General features: G+C 33.4%; 1 protein-coding gene across 1 annotated transcript in view; it reads left to right on the top strand.

Annotated features, from left to right (window-relative positions):
* Positions 1-24,895, top strand: part of LOC149577751 (clast3-like protein) — a 114,040-nt gene that overhangs the window by 72,519 nt on the left and 16,626 nt on the right. The window contains exons 4-6 of the mRNA XM_089825510.1: positions 11,450-11,568; positions 12,144-12,378; positions 12,553-12,676. Of these exons, the coding sequence (XP_089681636.1) occupies positions 11,450-11,568; positions 12,144-12,378; positions 12,553-12,676 (478 nt within the window). The remainder of the gene's footprint in view (positions 1-11,449; positions 11,569-12,143; positions 12,379-12,552; positions 12,677-24,895) is intronic.

Raw genomic sequence — 24,895 nt, 5'->3', positions numbered from 1 at the left:
CACCCACTCACCTAGCCTCTACCCATCCTTTCTTGCCTATACCTTCTAGAGATGATGATGATGATGATGATGTACAAGTGTATGCCTAAAATGTGAACACACTTCTATGAGTCATTATATCCAAGATTGCTCAAGAATGAGGTCTCGAATGGCGGCTCATAGCTTTCTATTCATGGAGTGCAAGAGTTTGTAATAGAGGCCTTCAGTTTGACCTAGTTTGTGCTAATGCAAGTACACCACAAAATGAGAGATTTAAAGATCCAATATGCATGCAAATGGAGATGAAAACTAATCTATATGATAACAATGCAAAACAATGTAAGGTCTAATCTATCAATGCAAGATCTAAGCGAATATGAAAATGCAAGGATGGATTATGATGATAGAAGCCATGGATGCATGAGAGAAGAAGAGAAGATAGAAGTTCTCCACAAAAAGCTTTAGTGTTCAAACTCCTTCAAAAATCACTCTCTAAATCTGCAGCATAACAATAACCTAGAGTGTGTGTATTCAAACCTGCAACATAACAATAGAATAATTGTGGATGATAAAAATGAGGAGAGGGCTCTCCCTTATAAAGAAGATTGGACGATCCAAATTAAGAGGCAAAAAGATGTAATCAAGGGTGGAGAGAGAATGATCCGTGTGAAATAAAGATCCACCAATGAGAAAATAGGAAAATAATTAAATGGAATCTCACTTAGAAATATGTGCATTTAAGTGTAGAGGAATTTTTAATTTTAATATATTTTATTTCCTCTTTAAGTGGGGATTTATTTAATTAAAAAAAGAGCAAGTTATTTTAATCAAATAGGAAATATTTAATTAAATTAAAAGAGGGGTTTTTCTCTTAATTAATTAAATATGGATGAATTATTTAATTAAAAGAGGTTTTCTTTTAATTAAATAGGGACTTATTTTATTTAATTAAAAGAGAGATTTTCTTTTAATTAAATAAGACTTAGGATAAAATGATCAACCTTAGAAAATATTGAAATAATCGAATTTGATTAAAGAAATTCATTTGAATTGATTTAATAAAATATTGCAAACCATTGATTCAAAAAATTGAATAATGGGGGTCCATAGTCTAGGTGACCATTTTAGGGTGCATACATTTGCTTCTCTTTGACTAATGTGTGGTTGACTCGGGAACACATGTAGTCAAAGAATGAAATTGAAGTGCGAGGTCGATTCGGGATCACAAAACAACCCAGATGTGTGGTCGATTCGGGAACACATCAAGACAGAATACAAATAAATTGACTTGAAAAAGTTTGAGGATAAAATTGATAAAACTGAATCAAGGATTGAAGTTTGATAAGTATTGTCCCCTCATGATCGAAATCGAAATGAGATAGAGGAAAAACAACAAATTGATAAAATTGATCAAATCGAACAAAAGATAAGGTTCTTGATGTAAAATGAAAGATATAAGAATCACAAAACCAAGATAGATCATCAAGTATGAAATATTATGCCCTAGAGTTGAATTAGAAGAAAAGATGTGGGGTGAAAGTAAATGGAAGATAGAAATTTGGAAGAGATGGAAAGAAATGGAAAGAAGAAAGAGAATTTGCCTAAGAAAGAGAATCCTCCAAAATCAGTCAATTGTTTAAGATAGAAAATTTCGATTGAGATCACGAAAGAAGATAAGGAAATGAAGATCAAAACGCAACCACAGTTGATTAAAAGTCCACATGAAAGATGAAGAGAAAACCCTGTCAAACTCATAATGCAGCCTAAAAATGCAAACTAATATGAAGCCTAACAATGCACGCTACATGAAAATGCCAAGGTGTACTTGCAATAGAACAACTATGATATAGGATTTTGTGTTCATCATTCATTAGAGAATGTAAAGGAACTTATTTTCATCATTGGGTCATTATTAACGGACATCAGAAAATCACACAATCATCACTAGTCACAAGTGCAACTATGAAGATATGAATGTGATTTATATCGGATTGGAATATGGAAAGATTCTAACATAAGCATCAAAGACATAAATGTCAAGATGATTTCGATGTTAGCTTACTCAATTTAATGTTGCAAATAAAAAATATGCCTCATCAAGGCATAGATGTCAAGATGACTATAAGAATGGTTTTGCAAAAACAATCAAAATGATGCTTCAAATCTCCTAAGTGTGTTGAGGGGACAATAAGAGACACTCTAGAGTTTCATGACCACACCCACAAGCAGAAAACAAATAAAAACATACCCCATGCCCCAAGTCCTTTAGCTATACATCCCAGAGAGACTTAGGAACAATGACACTCAACAAAAATCAATAACAGTCAGCACACAAAGAAAAGATGATGACATAGCTCAAACATTAAGTGTTTATGTTTAAAAATGTGTGTTAACTAATATCTAGCTCTAAGGATAAAGATCGAATGCTTGCAAACAAGTAAGATTACATGACAAAACTGGGTAAGACCAAACCAATAAGTGTTGAAAAACACTTGACGTCAAGGATTGTATTGAAAAATACAATTGGGGTGGTGTTGAAAAACACCGTTTGCAAGGTGTCCTAAAAATTAATGCATCCAAGAGACCGAAGCTAACATAGTTATGCCCCCTAGACAAAGACCAATTCCAAACCAAGGCATGATGGAGAAAGGCTAAGTATCGAGGCACACTAAAAAACATAGGTGCAAAGGCCTCAAGTAGCACCCTTTTCCAAGTTTTCACCACTTGGATTTTTTTATTATTGGAATATATATATTTTTTGGAGATACGTCAAAGCACTTATTACTAAGATGATCATTTTTTCAAGCATTTTCCAATTTTTAGAATTTTGACAATATATCATTTTTTTTTGGATTTTTGAAAGATATGATTTTTTTGGATTTTTTCAGGATCAATAAATATGTACAAAGATGCTTCCAGACAGAATGAGCATCACTTCCAAGCAAGAGTACATCGTTTAGTCCCAATGTCTAACAAGATAGAAGACATGATGGAGCAACAAACTGGTGGATATGATGGATAAGCAAGAAGTGTACAAAGCAAGTGAAAGTGATCTTCAAGGATTGATTCCTCAAGAGTACCCAAGCTAGGGAAAGATAACCATATAAAGCATGTTTTGGACAAGAAAAGAAAGTCATGAAAGGAGATAGCATGAAAGTGTGTAGTCCAACAAAAGTAGGCACGTCAAGAGGTCTAAGAACCATGTTTCTCATTGTGTGATCAATTCCAAGGGGTCAAATGGAAAGGATAGTGGTAGGATAAAGCAATAAGAATAAAGGTAAATATGTAGGCTATGAGTGAATGAAAAAGCATAATAGGCAAGCTAATAAATAATATAGCCAATACACAAGGAAAGCTCAACATTGTCAAGATCAAAAAGGAAATATGGGATAGATGGATTAGGGAATGTCTACACATGATGCTTGTTTGTTAGGTTTTCATCATGGTACTTATCCAAGGCGCCACAAGAAGTGTTTTTCACCATAGGACGAATTTATTTCTCTTTACTCTTGCTACCAAGGCGCCTATTTACCAGGTTTTCACCAAGGCACATTTTCATTTTTTTCTTTTTCTTTTTCTCTTTTTTTTTCAATTTTTTTTTAAAATTTTTTTTGGAAGAAGTCAAACTTTTTTTCAATTTAAATAGTGCTCCTATAGGAAAAATGAGTCATGATAAGCCAACACCATACATAAGTATACTCAAAGATGCTAATAGGGTGATGGAAAGGAGATGGTAGATAATGTATATGGATAGTAGGTAAATGTAGGCTTGAAAATATTGCATAAGGGTAGGTGAGGAAGTAGGCAAGATCAACATCGACACACAATTTGAAGGGTTGCGAAATGATGGAGTAATCATGGAAGAAATGGTTTGAGGTTTAGATGTATGAGGAAGTTAGAGAATTTTGGAAGGAGACGGAGTGGAAGTCTTTGGAAGCTTCTTAGAAAGATTTTTGGAAGAAGATGGAGTGGAAGCCTTTGGAAGCTTGAATGCCAACTTTGAAGTATTTTCAATATTCAAGTCTTTCAAAAGAGACTTGGGAATTCATATAGCTTTAAATTTTTCTTTTCCTTTGGATGCTTTAGAATGCATTTCTTCAATGATAGATTTAGGAACCCATATTTGCTTTGATTTAGCTCTTTGAGGAGTAGACTTTTGTGGTCTGTTGAATAATTTTTCTTTCTTTTTATTCACATGTAGATTAGATGGGACATAGTGATACTCATTTTTCAATGGATTCTTGTGTTTGTTCATAAATTGATCATCCAAATTGCTTCCAAAAGACTTGGGATTTGTGGATGAATAAGGATTATATGACTGGTTCATATGGATAGATGAATGAGAATTCGTCAAGGATGAGTGTCTTTGTTGATCTCGAGGTATGATAGGATAGCTAGGAGATGAGATAGGAGTGAAAGTAGGATATGGAGGAACATAAGGTCCCAATATAGATGGAAGGTTTGAAGGCTTTATCTTTGAGGGATAAGGACCAAGGATAGATTTAGGAGATGAAAAGGGAAAGTGAATAGGGATATTAGCATCTTTAGGGTGAGCAATGTGACCAAGGCCATCAATAGACTCATGAGTATCTTTAATAGGAGAAACACCTTTAATAGGAGTATTTGAAGCTTGAGCATAGTTTTGAAGTGAATATAGAGAAGTAGAACAAGAAGGGATTCTTTGATCTTGACAAGTTTCTTTGGATAAAATAGGCATAGAACTTTGTTCACAATTTTTAGTAAGCTCAAGGGAAATAGTGGAAGTAGTGTCTTCATCATACTTAGGAGGTGGATAAGATATAAGATATGGAGGGGTGACATCTTGATCTTTCTTGACATTTTTATTTTTATCTTTTTGAGAGTCCTCTTGACATGGATCCACTTCTAATGATAAGGGAGTATATGAGGTTTGCATGATAGGATCTTGAAGAGGTAATGAAGGACTAGCTGAAGTGGGCATAGTAGACATAGTGTCGCATAAAGGTTGAGGATGTTTAGTCTTAGAAGCATGAAAAGGGTTTTCAGCCAAGTGTAGATTAGCTTGAGTTTCTTTAAGAGGTAGCCCTTGAGGATAACTATAGGGAACTGCATGAAAAGTATTAGGACCTTTGTTTGATGGAAGAATGTTGGATAGCTTTGAAGTTTTGGGAGGTGAATAAGTATTGGAAGAAATGGAGGTATCAAGGAAACCATCACTAGACATAGGTTCATCAACATGATCTTGCTCAAGAGAAGCATCTTCATTACATAGATCTTTAGGAATTTCAACATCAATGATTCCGTCATCAATAGGATCTTGAATTATACATTTAAATACAATACAATCTTCAATTTTATGACCTTTGCATGTATGGTAGCCACAATAATGATCATCTCTCCACCAATAAGGTTTTACCTCAGGTTCATAAGGTGTAGAAAATTTGTATGGTAAAGTAATGATCTTTTTTGCAACTAAGGTCTCAAGCACCATGTCATATGAAAATCCCAAAGGAGTAAAAGTTCTTTCAAAAGTATGTCTAGGAACATTTTTGTCATTCTCATCTCGATCAAAGATAGGCCCATCATAAAATATTGACATATCCTTAAAGGAGTTCTTATTCACTTTCTCTCTTAAGAGGTCTTTGGATCTATAGGATGAAGACAGTTGATGTCTTGGAGTAGAAGATGTAGACCTTGAAAAAGAGAAACTAGCAAGTTTAGATATTTTTTAATGGCAGAGGAGAACTCATAATCATCTAAACTTGATTGAGGTTTGGTAGCATAGGGTTTGAAGCCCATAGTGGTTTTGAAAGCATATAAAAAGAAAGAATCCTTAAGGCTCAATTTGATGGATGTGTCCCCTTTCGTTCAAACTGGGGTAGGTTCTAAACATTCAAGCACATCAAACACACCAACAACCTATTCAAGTTTCTATAAGGATGCACAAGCTCAACTAGGGGATGTCCTCGATATACGCAAGGTACATGAGGCCCAAATCTATAAATGAAAGAGAATACTGCCAAACAGCCAGGAGAAAACGGTAACCCAATCTCCACCTTCATCTCCCAAAGGTATAAAGTTCTTTGCGGCTTAGCCAAGATTGGCAAAATTGCTACTTTCAAGAGACCTGTCTTTAGATTCAAGTCACGCTATTTATACCCCACCGAAACACGGGAGTTGAGGTCGTCCCCTAGAGTGATCACTTCTTTAGGCAAGCCCCCGATCAAGATCCCTTATTTAGGTTCCCCTCAAACTCTTTAACAAGGATGCAAGAAGAAAACATCAATAAGAAAACCTTGGGGATTAAAAGACAAAAGGGGTTTATTTTAAGCCCAAATCCAAATGTGAATGATTCATTTAAAGTCCTTTTTTCAATGTTGGGAAGACACACCAAACAATTTGACAAAAGAAAAAAAAAAATTATTTTACAAGGAGAAAGAACACAATGATCACTTTTTATAATTCAAATGAGAAGGTTTGGAATGTGTGCACCTTGATTTCATGCTCTCCAATATTTTCCTTTTTTTTGCTCTATAGACCTCCAAGTTACCTTCACAAACTTCAATCAAGTGCATGAAATCATGAAAAAATAGGAAAATTCACATGAAAATATATTGAAGTATTTGATTCCATGAAAAAAGACAACTCATATCATGCATTGAAATTTGTACAAATAAAGTGCAATTTAATCATGATTTTTAACTTAGTCAACAAGATTGGACCTATATGCTATGAATTCGGGTCCAAAACCCTAAATGCAAAAAAGAGACCCTTGTCAAAAATCAAAGAGCTTTCCAAAAATGTTAGAATTTTGAAAATATTTTTTCATTTGTGCCCTAGGGAGCCATTTTGTCAAAACAGACCAGTTTTTGCAAATCAAATTACTGAGCCCTAATATGATCTCTAAAATTAAAATGCAAAGAACCAAATCTGTTATAATTCAGAGAGCTTTCCAAAAAGGCAGACTTTTCCAAAAAATTCGCTAATTTGCTCGCTAATTTGCTCCCTAAAATGATTTTTTATGAAAAATATAAAAAAAATTATAAGAAATTGAAAATGCCTCAGAAAAATCTGAAAATTGGATTGAAGCTTGTCTGATATGTTATCACCTTGCAAAAAAATATTTAGATCAAAATATCTATCTGTTTGGGAGATATGATCAAATCTTTCAGATCTAGGGTTTTTTTGTCTCCAAACAAATCCGTAAAAGGGGGTTAGATCTAAAAATGTCCAAAACTAGCAAGTAAAGGTGGGTTGCCCCAAATGTATGCCTAAAATGTAAGCACACTTCTATGAGTCATTATATCCAAGATTGCTCAAGAATGAGGTCTCGAATGGCGGCTCATAGCTCTCTATTCATGGAGTGCACAGGTTTGTAATGGAGGCCCTCAGTTTGACCTAGTTTGTGCCCATGCAAGTACACCACAAAATGAGAGATTCAAAGATCCAATATGCATGCAAATGGAGATGAAAACTAATCTATATGATAACAATGCAAGATCTAATCTATCGATGCAATATCTAATCTATGAAAGCAAGATCTAATCTATCAATGCAAGATCTAAGCTAATATGAAAATGCAAGGATGGATCATGATGATAGAAGCCATGGATGCATGAGAGAAGAAGACAAGAAGATAGAAGTTCTCCACAAAAAGCTTTAGTGTTCAAACTCCTTCAAAAATCGCTCTCCAAACCTACAGCATAACAATAGCCTAGAGTGTGTGTATTCAAATCTGCAACATAACAATAGAATAATTGTGGATGATAAAAATGAGGAGAGGGCTCTCTCTTATAAAGAAGATTGGACGATCAAGATTAAGAGGCAAAAATATTTAATCAAGAGTGGAGAAAGAATGATCCGTGTGAAATAAAGATCCACCAATGAGAAAATAGGAAAATAATTAAATGGTATCCCACTTAGAAATATGTGCATTTAAGTGTAGAAGAATTTTTAACTTTTATTTATTTTATTTCCTCTTTAAGTGGGGATTTATTTAATTAAAAGAGAGCAAGTTCTTTTAATTAAATAAGAAATATTTAATTAATTTAAAAGAGGGGTTTTTCTCTTAATTAATTAAATGTGGATGAATTATTTAATTAAAAGAGAGGTTTTCTTTTAATTAAATGGGGACTTATTTTATTTAATTAAAAGAGAGATTTTCTTTTAATTAAATAAGACTTAGGATAAAATGATCAACCTTAGAAAATATTGAAATAATCGAATTCGATCAAGGAAATTCATTTGAATTGATTTAATAAAATATTGCAAACCATTGATTCAGGAAATTGATAAATTGATAAATTGAATAAAGAGGGCCCATAGTCTAGGTGACCATTTTAGGGTGTATACAACAAGAACCACACCACAACACCCGCAAGAGAGGCCCATTAGATAAGGGTTTTCAAAATGAGTTGAGAGATCTAGCTGATGAAAAAGTTGGACGTTGCCCCTTTGCAAATGGTGGTCTATTTAACTTAGTTAGATCACCTTATTGGAGGGAGATGTTGGAAGGAATAAATAGTGCACCTTCTAGTTATGTGGCCCTGAATATAAAAAGTTGTGCACCACCTTATTGCACAATGAGAGAAATAATGTAGAGACCCGAGTCAAATCCATAAGAGATTCTTGGGTTCAAACAGGTATGTCTATTATCTCAGATGGATGGAAAGATTGCATAAACTGTCCTTTGATAAATGTTATTGCTATGTCCCCCCAAAGGAGCCATGTTTTTGAAGGCGGTTGGTTGTGAGGGGAAAGTAAAAGATGTTGAATTTATCGCTCACATTCTCATTGATTCCATAGAGGTAGCGGGTATGATAATGTTGTCCAAGTTGTTACAAATAATGAAAAAGTTTGCGGGGCTAGGAATGCATTGTTAGAGGCTAGATATGATCACATCTTATGGACACCTTGCACCATCCATTCCTCTATTTGGTGATACAAGCCTTTGGCACCCAAATAGATTGTGTGAAGCAAACATATGAGGATGGTGTGGAGATTCAAATGTTTGTGACGAACCACCATATGTCACAAACAATTTTCAAAACTTTTTTCCAAATTGGAGTTATTGAAGGTAAATTTTTAAATCTAATTTATTTAGTTTCATTTATGAAAGCTTGCTAAAACTTGCTTTGCATCACACATAATGGTGACTTGTGAGGGTGAAGGAAGCATTGTCATAAATGGCGATTAGCAAGCAATGGGGCATTTAGAAACAATCCAATACAACAAGGCCCAAAAGGTCAAGGCAATGATATTGGTGGACTTGGGTGGAATACGTATTAGAATTCACTGATCCTATCATGACTATGCTTAGGTTTGCCGACATGGATCAGCCATGCTTGGGGAACATCTATGATGCCATGGACAACATGTTGGAGAAATTCAAAGTGGTAAGTTATAATACAATTCTCTATCCAAGTTTATTATTATTAAGATATTGCTAAATTTTAGAACTCTTAATTTAACTTACATCAAGACAACTTACATGAACATCATTGGTTATTCATATCCTAGGTCATTCAAAGGAGAGAGAATGCCCTATAGACACCTTATACAAAAAGGTGGAAACAATTGTTCTTCACCGTTGGAACAAGATGACTAGTCCTTTGCATCTCCTAGCTTATGCTCTCTCCCACAGGTATTATAGCGGCAAGGTACTTTCTATTCTAGGTAGAGTGGCACCTTATAGAGATACCGAGGTTGCTAGTGGATATAAGAGGACATTCAATAGGATCTTCAACAATCTAGAGGTGGAGGCAAATGTTAGGAGAGAGTTTGGGTTATCCGTCTCAAGAAAAAATGCAAATCCTACTGCTGTGAATGATAAAGCGGGATGGATGGTATTACATGGTGGTACCTCCATGAGCAAGATTATTTGTACATCTAGCCTCTTGCAATAAAGATCCTATCACAAGTAAGTTTTTAATTTAAATTTCTAAGTATTTTTAATTTGTTTTAGCCACTTGCGATGTATTATTTTAGCACTTAATTTTGTTTGTTTTCTTTCTAAGTTTATAGCTCTTCTGCCGCTGAGCAAAATTGGTGTAGATACTCCTTTATCCACTCAGTGAAGCGTAACTGATTGGGCTTCAAAAAAGCAGAGGACTTGGTGTTTGTGCTCAACAACTTGTGCCTTCTATCATGTAAAGACCCAAAATACAAGAAGGGGGTAGAGAAGCTTTGGGATGTGGAACTTGAGTATGCTAACTTGGATATGACAATTGAGGATCTTGCTAGAGCCAGACTACTTGATATAGATGAGGACGATGACTGCTAGTGGAACCAGTTATGGTTTGAATGGCGAGGAGGATCAATTATTTGCAGCTAGTGAAAACCCCAATAATCGACATTTTTTAGACAATCCATTTGATGATTGAGAGCATTTTCATGATTATTGAATCATGTTTCAGACATTATTTAACTATAACTATAAGTCAAACTGCTAAGAAGCCGGGTTCGCACCTTGCAACTGGGTTCGCGTGCGGGTTTGCTGCGAGTTCATGTAGGGTCCGAATTTCATACTGTGGGTCCTTCCAGGTCCTTATTGGCATGAATCTGGACAAACCCTAGAGTACCCACAACAAGATGATGCAAAACATGAAATAAAACAAGTGAAAATATTTTTTTATTTAAATATTGTTTTTTATGTACCCCAATAAGGAACCTAATAAAAACATTTCCCTTATTTAATCTCGCGTTTGCTCTCTCATTTTGGTGTGCACATTTTGCAAGTTTTAAGAGAATGTTGTATAGATTGTTTGTTCCAATGGTGAGGTTCTAGATATAGTCACAGTAGGGGATGAAGCCATTGATCCCTCATTGTTTGATGACCCATTTGATCCTTGAAGGGCATTTGATACTATGATCATTGATAAACTATTAAATGCTTGCCATTTATCATTATGTTTCAAACTTTATTATTTGATGTATTACACCATGTTTTGACATTTTATTTTGTAATTTAGTGATTCAATGTATGATTCTCTTTACAATCGTGAATATAGATTAATGAGTGGGTATTTAATGTATATCTTTGACATTTGGCATTGATCAATGATCAAGCAACACATATTCATGCTATGAAATAACTAAGTTTTGCAATTATGCACGTTTCTGTTATATATATATACACTGACGAACCTACCCATGAATCTAAATGAAATTTTCTTTTTTTTGCCCGAACCCACGAACCCGAACTCAAACCCGAATCCGTTCCCGAACTCGACTCAGTAACTTAGAGTCTAAGTTTTGTGAATTCGATATGATGATTTTCTTTTGAATGATGAATAATGATTCATTATGCTTATCTTTGACATTTGGCATTGATGTATGGGCAAACATCATGGATTCATTGTATGAAATGATTTAGTTAATTATGTAGATTTCTCTTTTTTGTTTAATACACACACACACATACACAAATCCTTACGAATGCAGTGTGTTGTGTGCACTTGCTTTGATGCTATTCATTTTTTAATTTTCTTAGGGCACAATGATCAAATTTGCAAAGAATTTATCTTCCTGGGCAGCGGCTGTGGGCAAGAAAGAAGTCATCATCATTTCAAGTTTGGATTCTGGGAAGATGCAAGAATATGGTTTGAACAGGTATGCAGCTAAGTTCTTGTTTCTAGTATAGAAGAATTTCATGATTAATCTTAAAGATGCAATTCTATTTAAATGCGGGGTATCAGTTTCATTTTTTGAAAGCTTGTTGAGTTCATTAAATAATAAAAAGTTTGGTTCAAGATGGCCATTGAGAAGCTGCAGAAGAATTTTCCACACTTCACAAATGTTCTTCCATTTTTCCATATTCTTGACTTAAAATGTGCATTTTGGTAATGCCATCTATATTGAAAGCTCATTTTGATATTTTAAGTGCTTGGACTTAACTGTAACCGTTCCTGTATTTTATTATTTCTCTTTAATTAGTTGTTCTGTAGGAATTCATATGTTGGAATTTCTAATTCATGATTACAATGTTTGCAGCACATGTTATTGAAGTAATTCCTTTCTATATATATAATTACAATAATATTTTTTCTGAAGACTTAGTCAAAATAGACATTTATTATTATTAATTGCAACGGTTTAAAAATGATTCCTTTCGTAATGCATGTCCACTTCTCTTTAGTAGTTAAGAGCCCACACATTTGCTAAATTTTATTTCTTGTAAAAAGCAGTCAACAGATATATTATATTTCCTCTGCCGAAGCAGATGGTACAGACAAAAAATGTGAGGAATTAGGATTGAAGAAACTAGAGCAGTTTGTTCCATCACAGAAAGGATGGCAGTATCTGTATTCTCAGTTGTCTCAGGATTCTGTACAAGATGAGTTGTTTTTAGCAGATGATGAATTGACAGATGAGGATTATTTTTCTAGTTTGCCATTTGCCTCTTTGTTCTCAAGCTTTCAGGTGCATTCTTTCTCCTTTTTTAGTTAGCTTAGTAGCTTAATTCTACAGTCCTATCTTATACAGAATATTGTGTTTTTGTAATGATCAGGTAATCTATTTGTTAAATTGGTACTTGTTTTGTGATCTCACTAATGTATAAAATTTGACCCGTGCCCTATCATTGGCTGATCTTAGGCAAAAGGTTTGAAGGTTACGTGCCTTTTCTGTTTCTGCTCTGAAGGAGATAATATGAGAGATGCTTTTGTATTGGCTGAGGCAGTATATAAATTGCTTGGCCTATGTGCAAGCACTTCTGCGAGTAAGTTACACCTTACTTAAGATTGTAGTTATAAATACTAAAACAGAGGTTTCCAGAAGTTATCTATTTATCTTTTTACTAGCTCAATAAGCTGTTTCTTTTCAAGGTCTGGGATTTTAGTAATCCCTTTTACTAGTATTTCATATAATAAAGTTTGAATAATGAAGAGTGTTTTTTTTCAGCACTCTTAATTTTTCGACCCAATATCCTCAAATTATGACATAAGAAATGTTCTGAATGTGAAAATTCAAGCATCATGAATGTGTCACTCTCAAAAGAATTGAATTAGAGACTGCCTTACTTACAGTATATATGATTTCATATTATTGATGTTTATTTTTCCTGTAATAGGATTGCCATATTTAGAAGACAAAACTTCTCAAGTACCTTGTGTAACATCACCAAATCGTGTACATCATTTTTCACATATGCTTTTTAGAAGTGTCAGACTGCCTAATTTACAGTAAAAGCGATTTCCTATTATTGATATTTATTTTCCCTATAATAGGATTACCATATTGTGAAGATGGGACTTCTCAAGTACGTTGTGTAGCATTACAGAATTGTGCACATTATTTTTCCCACATGCTTATTAGAAGTGTCATTGCTTTTTCTTTATTACTCCCTTATAATTTTTTCCGTATTTGGCTCATCACTTCAATGTGGCTGTCATGCATAACCCTAATTTTGGGTTTACAACCTGCTAAGTTTTGCCCATTATTTTAAATTTTTTTGTAGCTTTATTGAGTATATTACATAAAATATATCAGCTTATTCAGCTAGTGATTACAGATCCACACAGATGTTGGCAGCATATGTTTCTTCTACGTGAACCCTGGATTGCTAGAATGAGGTGCCAGTGCACCCTCTGCAACATTCCATGATGTACATGAAAAAAAGAGAGCTTGGACAGCTAGGTTAATTTCCACAAGCTGCCCTAGGACACAGTAGAATAAGATTATATACTGCATACTCTGCTAGAATACAAAATTTGGAAATGAAAAATATGTCCACACTAAATGATACCATCAATCTCTAGCAAAGAAAAGAGGAGGCATGTGAAACCAAGTAAACTTCAAATTCATAGTTGATTGTGCCATATATTATGACATTAGATAGTTTCTATATAATCTCTCTTCCATCTTTTCCTAATCGTCATAATCTTTGTAATGTTTCCATAAAGTCCTGTTCATTATGGAAACCTTCTTTTTCTTTCTTTTTGAATGTTTCTATTTCCTCTCTCTTGTTCATTATAGAAACATTCTCTTGTATCTTGTATATATAGATTGTTCATGATCTTTGTTCAATAACACATTCATTATTTTACCATAACATGGTATCAAAGCAAATTCTAGCCTCTGAAAATTTTTAATTTATTTTTGAAATTATAAGTTCACTGTTTTCGAAATATTTGCCTGAGTGTGTTCAATTTTTGCCTCTTTTTTTCCTCAAATTTTTACCTATTCTTGGTGGGTTTTTGCAAATCTAAACTGGGTTAGTCTCGCTTTTTCTAGGTGTCTCATTTTTTGTTCCTTGATTTTCGAGCCAGCAAAATCAAAATCTGACAATAGATTCTATCTGAGTTTTTTGAGCTCATTTCTAGGTGTCTTCAAATTTTCTGGGTCTTTCGTCAATTTGCCTCGAAGTCCCTACCATCTCAGATTTTTCACATCTTTTTCATTGAAAAATGTGCAATGGCATCTCTCACTAGTCTCATGCTAAAAGGCAGTCATTATTTTAACGAAAAGAACTACAACACCTGGAAGTAGAGAATGATGATGATCTTCGAGTACTATTGCCTTGAGGCGATTGTTCTGGGTACTTAGACTCGTCCTACCATAGTTCATGCTACTTGAGAGAAGTTTGATGAGCATAATTGTGAAGCGGTTATGCTTATTAAGCTTTTAGTTACTAATGATCATCAGCCTCAAGTGTTGTTTGGCAAGACAGTTGCAGAGATCTGGACAACATTGAAGGATCTCCACAAGACATCAGAGAATAGAAGAGCCTTCTTTCTAAAGAATCAACTATTCTCTATTATTATGGATGAGCACATGTCCTTATAGGAACATCTTCTAAAGATTAAGGACATCAAAGATCAACTTGAGGCCATTGGTTGTACTATGGAGGAAGAGGATTTGGTGGTCATTACTCTGAAAAGTCTACCACCGTCCTATGAGCACTTTATTGAGACGCTCAACATTATTGCAACTAATGTTGACCTGAAGTTCTCAGATCTGTGCGCCAAACTTCTGTAGCAGGATCATTGGAAAAAACAGTTTGGTAGTAGTGCTTCTTCATCCTCCTCTGAACAAGCGTTTTCAGCCCATCTCAATCATCTGCTTAGTCTCAGAATAGCTCCAAGAAGAAGCAATTCCAAGTGGTCATGTGATTCAAGATTGGATGACTCACATTGCTTCTAAGCAGTGGAAGCAAGGAGGGTCTCAGCCACAGGTCAACATTGTAGAACATGCAGACCTCTCTGATCAACCTGAGACTGTTTTTTATGCGTTTTGAGGACATGAAAATTTCTATTTTTTGAAGATAGATTGACCATTAAGGGAGGGTATTATAATATTAGATATTTTCTATTTTAATCTCTCTTCCATCTTTTTCTAATGGTCACTCTTTTTGTAATGTTTCCTTAACCTTCTTCTGTTCATTATGGAAACTTTCTTTTTCTTTCTATTTCACTTACAAGAATGTTTCTATTTTCTCTCTCTTGTTCGTTATAGAAACATTCTCTTGTATCTTGTATATATAGATCATTCGTGATCTTTGTTTAATAACACATTCATTGTTTTACCATAATACAATACGATGAGGGTTCCTATTGGGAGATCTGCAGCTTGATTAACTAGATTCTCTGCAATGCTGTTGTTTGCTGGTCCAGTGCATGGAAGTCAAATTATATAATAAAAGTCAAAAGTAATTTTTTTTTTCATATAATTTGTGTGGTTAATCATTTGCTGCAGAAATACACTTTTGTGGTGAGATAGCTCAACTGCATCGATTATTAACAATGTCTCTCCATTGACTTGGAGCTAATATTACCTTCTTCAACTGTTAAGTGCAAGCCAATTTCCAATGCATGGGTTTCTGTGACATTGTTAGAGGTCGCTTCCATACCTGCAGCAAATTTGAAAATTAAATTTCCAACAGAAAGAAAGGAACCTCCAAATCCAGAAATTCTTGGGTTAGATTTCAATGTTCCTCAAAATAGAGGATTTGGCATCTGTTTTCGATAATTGGGCGGTTAGTATTTGTTTTTTAGACTTTCTTCTGACCTTGGGAACAGGTTGAATCTGCAAGGAGATTGACGATATTCATTGCTGTTAGCCCAAGAAGCCACCTTTTCGTGTTTAAACCTTTGGTGGTTCGTAGCTTTCTATATATTCTAAAATATGTATCCCAGGATTAGAGATGTAATTTAAATGATCTAGGTGGCTGCTTTATGAGTATCACAAAGGCTATAATGTATAGCAACCACTGTTTGGAATGATTTGGAGTAGAAGCTTTGTGATATGTTTTGGATAAGACTTGCTTCCTCACTTCTTTGACACATCATCATTTAAATAGCAAATCATTTTGATTGTCTTCCTCGAAACATAGAGAACATCTGCTAGGAGCAACTAATTCTTGGTTTTGAAGACTGTCAAATTGGAATGTCCCTTTTTGGGATTTCCCTAAATCTTGACCTAAAATCACAAATGCAATTAAAAATAAATATAGTTAGAATCATACCTTTACCAATAAAATGTCTTTATCATGAAAAATCTGGTTGACATCCTGCAAACATGTTAGATAACACTTGAACTATAATTTATAATATCAATTATTCTCATTAGGGTATGTAATGTGTCATTTTGCAATGCCCTAATTTTTGCCCTAAATTTCAATTCCAAGTAAAGCAAGAAATGTGATAGAGGTAGCAATGTCATTTACAAATTGTGAAAATAAGATAGATCCTCTATGAGACCCTACAATTATGTTAGGTAATCATTGAAACATAATCCATAAAACATATCTTTCCTACTAGGGCTCTAACATTAATCGATTTCATTGATGGAGCTTCTTGGAAAAAAATATTAGGCGCCTTGAGCTTAATCCTTTCTATCAAGCCCAAAAGTATAGAATGACACCCACCAAGGCTTCCTAGTCCATTTTGAGTCACCAATACTTGAAATGAACTTAGGTGTTACTTGCATCCCTTATATGTATCCCATCATAACATGCATGAGGAAATCTCTTAAGAGTTTAAGACCTTCCCCAATAACCCATCAGTATCATGTGTTGAGATTATGTGTGTTGCACACATTGCATAAATTGTTATATTATTTTATTATGTAATGTTGTACCTAGGAGCACTTAGATGGACACGCAACATGGAGAAATTCCCATGGGATATATTTGATGAGTTGTATTGTAACATTGTGATAATATTTGATGTAATTATTTAATATTGGGAAAAAACTTAGTTACCGGATTCATGCCGTAGAGGCTAGATCCGGATTTGGATCCGTGGCTAGATTCTTCCAGATTGTTTTAAATTTTTTTTTATAAATTTTTTTTTGAATTTTTATTTTTCAATTATTTTCTTATAATCATAGTGGATTTGATCCATAGATTCATACTATGAAATGATTTAGAATCATAGATTCATACTATGAAATAATTTAGAATTGTAGATTCATACTTTGAAATGAGTATTAGAATTATGTGTATTTCTCTCATTTTTTAGTATATATAATGCATATTATATATATATATATATATATATATATATATACAAGAATTCTCCATGAATCATAATTGGGAATTTTTTTAATGAATTCATGGATCCAATTCACATGACCAAATTGGATTCGTTTCACGAATCAGTAACTAAGGGGAAAAGAATTAAATGTCCAATATTAAATGTGGGGTCAATGGGTTAGGTAGCACATGATTTATGTAATACCATTTGGTGGTTTTGTGAAACTTTCTACTATCTAAGCATCCACAAGGATAGTTGTTGTATGAGAAGGCAAAAAAGGCAAAAAAAGAAAGTCAAGCAAGTCAAGCTTAATAGGAGCATTTATGAAGGTTGGAAGCATGGCATGGGATGTGTTGATTCATGTTTGTTCAAATGGATTGCTCGGTTGTGGCTATGGTTTTGAAGGCTTTCATGGTTTATATTGCAATGGTATTTTGCTGAATAATACATGGTGATTAATGCTTTTGGAGGCTGGGTTTTTGCCTCATTGAGGGTTTTTCCAGAGTATATCTTGTTTCACATTTTTGTGGGTATGTTGTCTATTCTCTTGCATGTGGATTTCAATTACATATTTAATTCAAATCTATTATGGGTTATGTGGAAACCGTTATATTTTTGCTTTCAAGTTTCCTTACACAAGTGGTATCAAAGCTATGGTTTTGTTGTTGTAACCCTACATTGAATCCATAAGAATGCATGAAAAGATAAAAGAAAAGGCAAGATATATGGGTTTCGTAGGTTGTTTATTGCAGATTTTAGGGTTTTGGATTTGCTATTATGATGGGTTGTTGGCAGATTTTGGACATGTGAAATTAACAATATCAGATTTCCACAATCCGTCTAGAATGAAAGCAATGTTTTTGGATCAGATTGTGTGAGTTTTTTGAGCATCAAAAAACTCATACAATCTAATCCAAAAACATATGAAATTGTTGGTCAAAAGGGTTTTTTGGATGTTTCATTTAAATGAGGGTTTAAGGGGTAGCTTGGAGAAATGACCTCTTAGACAAAAACATACTTCATCATTGGATCCAGGTTGACTTTTGCATAAATTTTGATAAATAATATGCCCTAGTTTGGTCATGTTGAGAGAAAATGAAAGATTCTTTTAGTTTCAGCCCATGACGACCTTCAAATTTAATCTCGTTTGGAATTTTCGTCACCAAAAAAAAAAAAAAAAGTAGTGAAAATGGTCAAAAAGGCTGTCTTGGTAAAACGGCTATAACTTTCACTCATAAAATCAGATCTCAGATTTTTTATAGTCATTGGAAAGCTAATTCAGAGCACTATAACTTCGTGCAGGTTTGATTATATGATTTGAACATTTTGTCAGGTTTTTAGAACTTGAAAGTCAGATGTTAATTTTGACCACAAATTTGGGTGTATGGAGTTGGATTTTAGACTTCAAGTAGTCAACAAAAGTTCTTGGAGAGCTCTACTCATTGGTTCAGATTTGGTGTAGGTTTGGTATAGTTTATTCAGTGATATATTGATCTAAATGGTTTATGATATATATTGACTATAATAACATTGTGAGTTTATGACATTGTATGTTTTGGAGATTTGAATATTTGATGTCATTATATACTTATCTTATATTTTCAAATTGGTCTCATAATGATATAGTTATCAGTGTTTGGTGTGAATATATATGATGACTTATTGGACCTACAAGTTGTGTAGTGTTGTAAATGGTCTATTCTTACAGGTTGCATTTATGACTTGGATATGAGTTGTCTTTGCCCATTGATCTTTCATTATTGATGTATATTCAGATTGGTGGCTTGGTTTTGGGTTGTTTATGCCCTTAGTCACATGATTTGTTGATTTGTCTTCATCTAGAAGGGATGAGTTGTTACCAAGTACAGTCATGGTAGAGGGTTGTGGTTGACTATTTTATGCTGATAGGTTAGACACCTTGAGAGTTAGTTGCTCATTTCATTGACACGATCATGGTGCCATGGATTTTGGCATGACATGATTGGATATAAAGGTAATTAATTGATTAATAATATCAAGTTTCCACAATCCATTGTTAATGATGATGTTGCTTCTGGATTCAATTGTGTAAGTTTTTTTATCATCAACGTTTCGGATCACACTCTGTGATCCATCATCAGGATGAGAGAAGGAAGTAAAAAGTATGCAGACTAGCCAAGCCAAGCAGAATAAAAAGAAAGAAGAGAGGGGGAGGAGGAGCACACAACACGAGGCAGAGGAAGAAGGAAACGAAAAGAAAGAAAATTTTTTTAAAAAGGGGGACAAGAGAAGAAAAAAACAAGATAGAAGAAACAAAAGAAAGAGGGAAGAGTAAAGAAATAACTGAGAAAAAGAGAGTATATATATATATATATATATATATATATATATATATATATATATATATATATATATATATATATATATATATATATATAAGACATTTTTAATATAAGATAACGAATGTATATGGTATATAACTATATATATGAATTAAGAAATAGTATATATATATATATAAGACGACCTGTGCAAATATAACCTAATATAATAGTATATGTATGCCTAAAATATATATGCACAATGAATATATATATAAATTATATATATATATATATATATATATATATATATATATAAATTATATATATATATATATATATATGAAATAATAAAAATAAAAGAAAAATAGAGAATGAAAATAAAAGATAAAAATATATATAAACAGGAACAAATGCAAAAGGTCTCCCAAAAACAAGACCCACCCGACACAAGAGAAAATTAAAAATAAACATAAATAATTGAAAAAAATAAATTAAATCAATCTAAAAATAAAAATAAAAGAACCAAATGTATATATATATATATATATATATATATATATATATATATATATAAAGGAGAGATCGCAAAAGAACACGAGACCAACTCGAAACACGAGACAAAATAAATGAAAGCAAAAAATAAGAACATAAAAACAATAAAAATACTAAATATTAAAAATAATTAATGAATAAATTAATAAAATTAAAAAACTTAGAAAAAATAATAAAATTAGAAGACCAAAAACATAAAGAAAAGCAAGCCGCACGCGAAAAGAAACAACCAAGAGACAGAAAAGAAGAGGACGGAAAGGAAGAAGAAAAAACAAAGGAAAAACAAGACAAAGAAGAGCCAACGAACAAGGACACCAAACCACAGACAGGGGAGGGGGCTATCCATGCTGTTGCCGGCAATCGAGTGAGCGAAGCAAAGGTTGCCACGAGGGGTTCAAGGACCACCCATCATCTCGATTAAGGTTGAGGGGGTGGTGGCTAATTTCAATGGCTAATTTCAAGAGATGATGGGTGGTCCTTGAACCCCTCGTGGCAACCTTTGCTTCGCTCACTCGATTGCCGGCAACAGCATGGATAGCCCCCTCCCCTGTCTGTGGTTTGGTGTCCTTGTTCGTTGGCTCTTCTTTGTCTTGTTTTTTCTTTGTTTTTTCTTCTTCCTTTCTGTCCTCTTCTTTTCTGTCTCTTGGTTGTTTCTTTTCGCGTGCGGCTTGCTTTTCTTTATGTTTTTGGTCTTCTAATTTTATTATTTTTTCTAAGTTTTTTAATTTTATTAATTTATTCATTAATTATTTTTAATATTTAGTATTTTTATTGTTTTTATGTTCTTATTTTTTGCTTTCATTTATTTTGTCTCGTGTTTCGAGTTGGTCTCGTGTTCTTTTGCGATCTCTCCTTTATATATATATATATATATATATATATATATATATATATATATATATATATATATATATATATATATATATATATATATATATATATATACATTTGGTTCTTTTATTTTTATTTTTAGATTGATTTAATTTATTTTTTTCAATTATTTATGTTTATTTTTAATTTTCTCGTGTCGGGTGGGTCTTGTTTTTGGGAGACCTTTTGCATTTGTTCCTGTTTATATATATTTTTATCTTTTATTTTCATTCTCTATTTTTCTTTTATTTTTATTATTTCATATATATATATATAATTTATATATATATTCATTGTACATATATATTTTAGGCATACATATACTATTATATTAGGTTATATTTGCACAGGTCGTCTTATATATATATATACTATTTCTTAATTCATATATATAGTTATATACCATATACATTCGTTATCTTATATTAAAAATGTCTTATATATATATATATATACTCTCTCTCTTTTTCTCAGTTATTTCTTTACTCTTCCCTCTTTCTTTTGTTTCTTCTATCTTGTTTTTTTCTTCTCTTGTCCCCCTTTTAAAAAAAAATTTCTTTCTTTTCGTTTCCTTCTTCCTCTGCCTCGTGTTGTGTGCTCCTCCTCCCCCTCTCTTCTTTCTTTTTATTCTGCTTGGCTTGGCTAGTCTGCATACTTTTTACTTCCTTCTCTCATCCTGATGATGGATCACAGAGTGTGATCCGAAACGTTGATGATAAAAAAACTTACACAATCGAATCCAGAAGCAACATCATCATTAATTAATTGATGCTCATTGGTTTGGATTCCTGATTTGATTATGGTGGTAAATATCTTCTTGGTTGAGGATCATGGTTATTTGGTTTCTTTTGAGGAGCTCATGATGTGCACTTTGAGTTCTTTGATGGTTTGATGCTTTGGTTGATTCTCATGGTTAGAGAATGGTTTTTCATCATGATGTCATTGATAGCTTGGATACATGGTTTAGTGGGTGCTTGTAACAGTGATGAGGTGGCAGTGCGAGATTAGTTCCTAGTTTAGTTTGTATCTTTTTAGTTTGGAGATCTTGGTTTTACTTGGTACTGACGTTTTGGTTGTGTGTAGACCTAGAGGATCTTCATGCAAAAGATGGATATTATGATGCCACAGGGGACTCAGTACCACGGTTGAGTGGGAGTTGTTGGCATTGATATATTATTGAGTGTTTGCAGATGTTGGAGGATGTCTTAGATCTTATTGCTACGGAAACATCTTTGACAATTGCATGTTGTACTTGTTATTTACATGGTGTGTGGATATGGTTGCATCTTGAGGACTCATGAGGTTTTTTTAAAGGTGTAGTTCATGCTTTCATTTGACATATTATCCTTAGTGTTAGGATGGTTTCATTATTATGTCATGGTATACTCTTGATATGCATTTAGAGTTTTTGACATGTTATGGTATGTTCATATGAAACATGTTGTCTCTTTGGTTGAGGTGGTTAGGTTATGATGTCATCTTTATGTTCCTGAGGCCATGGTTGGAACATTGACATTAATTTTGGTTTAGTTTCTTGGTATTGAGTACATTGATCATTTGTTGGATACTTAATGATATTGTTATGTTGCATTTGGAGTTGGCATGGATTGATAGGTTATAGGTGCTCATGGATACATAGAGACAATGGTGATGCTGATTTCTCTTCTGATTAGAGATGTATTTGTTGGAACAATTGTTTAGTTCCAATAGGAAGTTTGAGGGGCATTCACCTGATATGACTTGAGAGGAGATTGTTCTTAGATGAGTCTTGGTTGGAGACTCGGATATCTTGATGAGCATTCTCATTCCCCACTCTTGGTCTACTCGACGGTTTACTACTTGAGAGGTATAGCCCATTGTTTCTCTCAAGTGCATTATATTTATGCTCGTCTTTCATGGATATGGATCTTGAGCTATGGTACAAGAATTAGTTCTAGAGGGTTCATTTGAGAGATGGTTTAGCCATAGTTTAAAAAACCTATGTTTAATCGCATAACTCGCCATAGACACAATGATTTAAACACTCAAAAAATCGGGGCCAAAATTAACAAAAACTTTGCTGCAATATTTGCCGAAAAAACATAAAAAATGTGTGATTTTTCGGGGGAGAATCGTGGATTAAGTCAATACTTCAAACACCTTAAAAAACACAATCACGGGCTGATAAAGTTACATTTAGGTTTTGTTTTTGTTTACGTTTGTTTTCACTAGAAACAAAAGCGCAGTTGGGCGACACACCAAAAACAAAAGTGTGGCGGACTTTTTTGCAATGATAGTTAGAGTCGAATTGTTTTGTAGTGACAAGTCGGCATTGGGTTTGAGAAAGGTTTCTAACAGTGAAGTTTCTTTCTATGTCGGCTCTAAGAAAGACTTCACATTCAACGTCGGCTCTGAGAAAGGTTAGGCGTCGACTCTCTATAGTTTATATTCCAATTAAAATTTGCTTGGCCCAATACTTTTACTAGTTAATGCCAAAAAATTAAAATGTTATTTCATTTTACTCATTATTTGTTTTTTATATTTATATTGCTTTTATTTATCAATATATAATTATAATCTAATTAAAATGAGGTTTTCTGTTACTATTTTTTAATTTTAATATTTACTATTTATAATTATTAATCTTACTGTAAAACTAGAATCTGGTATAATTATAATTATAAATTTAATTGCATAAAACTTATTACTGTTTATTAACTGGTTACCACTATATTTATTATCACCAACATTATAATTTTTTCTAGTTATACATTTACTAGTAATATTTATCTTGGTAATTGGATAACTATAAAACATTATAAATAAAGTTTAGTTTATAAATATTAAATAACATATATAACTTTACATTCAATGAATATATAAATATTAAATATCATATATGTGTCATAAATTATCAATTATCAATAAATATGGATTTATTAGATTCAATTCGTTAATTTTTATAGGCTTATAATTGTACTAAATTGTTATAAGTTTTTATATGAATATGCTTTCTAACTATAAATCATTTATTTTTTGTTAGGTTCTCTAAGTTTACCCATTTCTTCATAAGATGGCTGGTGGCAGAGAGAAAGACCCATTATGGAAATATGGGATCCAAGGAGAAATCAAAGGACATGTCGAATGTATCTTTTGCCATAAGCATATGACTTCAGGCATAAGCCAAGTGAAATAACATCTTGCAAAGGTTCCATGCAATGATATTACACTGTGTTTAGAATGTTCACAAGAGGTTACAAAAGAGACTTTGACAAGCCTTCAAAAATATGCACAAAGTAAGGCAGCAAAAGAGAGGACATTTGATGCCATGGCAGCCCCAATGGGGACTTTTAGTTCTACAGGATCACAAACAGGTGGAGAGACTTCTTCTATAGGACCTTAGATACGAGGATCGGGAAGTGGGGGTGGGTCTTTATTAGACTTTTGGGTTCCACGTAACACTCTTGGTGCTCAACGCAACCTTCTAGGTACCGCATGAAACAAAGAGATGCACAAGAAGACAAAGGTAGCAATTACAAGATTCTGGGTCTGCAATGATATTCCCTTCAATGCTTTTTATGTAGTTTGTATTGGGATCAAGTGGTAACTTTGTTTTCTTTGTCAGGTAAGGGGTTCAAGCTCCCAACTCCTTATGAGGTGAGTGAGCCGTTGTTAGAGGGTGAGGTAAGAAACATTCATCAACTTGTGGAAGAGCAAAGAGAAGTTTGGGAACAAAAAGGCTGCACTATTATATTTGAT

Source organism: Cupressus sempervirens, chromosome 1, assembly GCF_028749045.1.
Source record: "Cupressus sempervirens isolate cs-2001-9-10 chromosome 1, ASM2874904v1, whole genome shotgun sequence".
NCBI classification, from domain to species: domain Eukaryota; kingdom Viridiplantae; phylum Streptophyta; class Pinopsida; order Cupressales; family Cupressaceae; genus Cupressus; species Cupressus sempervirens.
The sequence above is the reverse complement of the archived record's forward strand: the minus strand, read 5'-3'. Positions and strand labels throughout refer to the sequence as shown.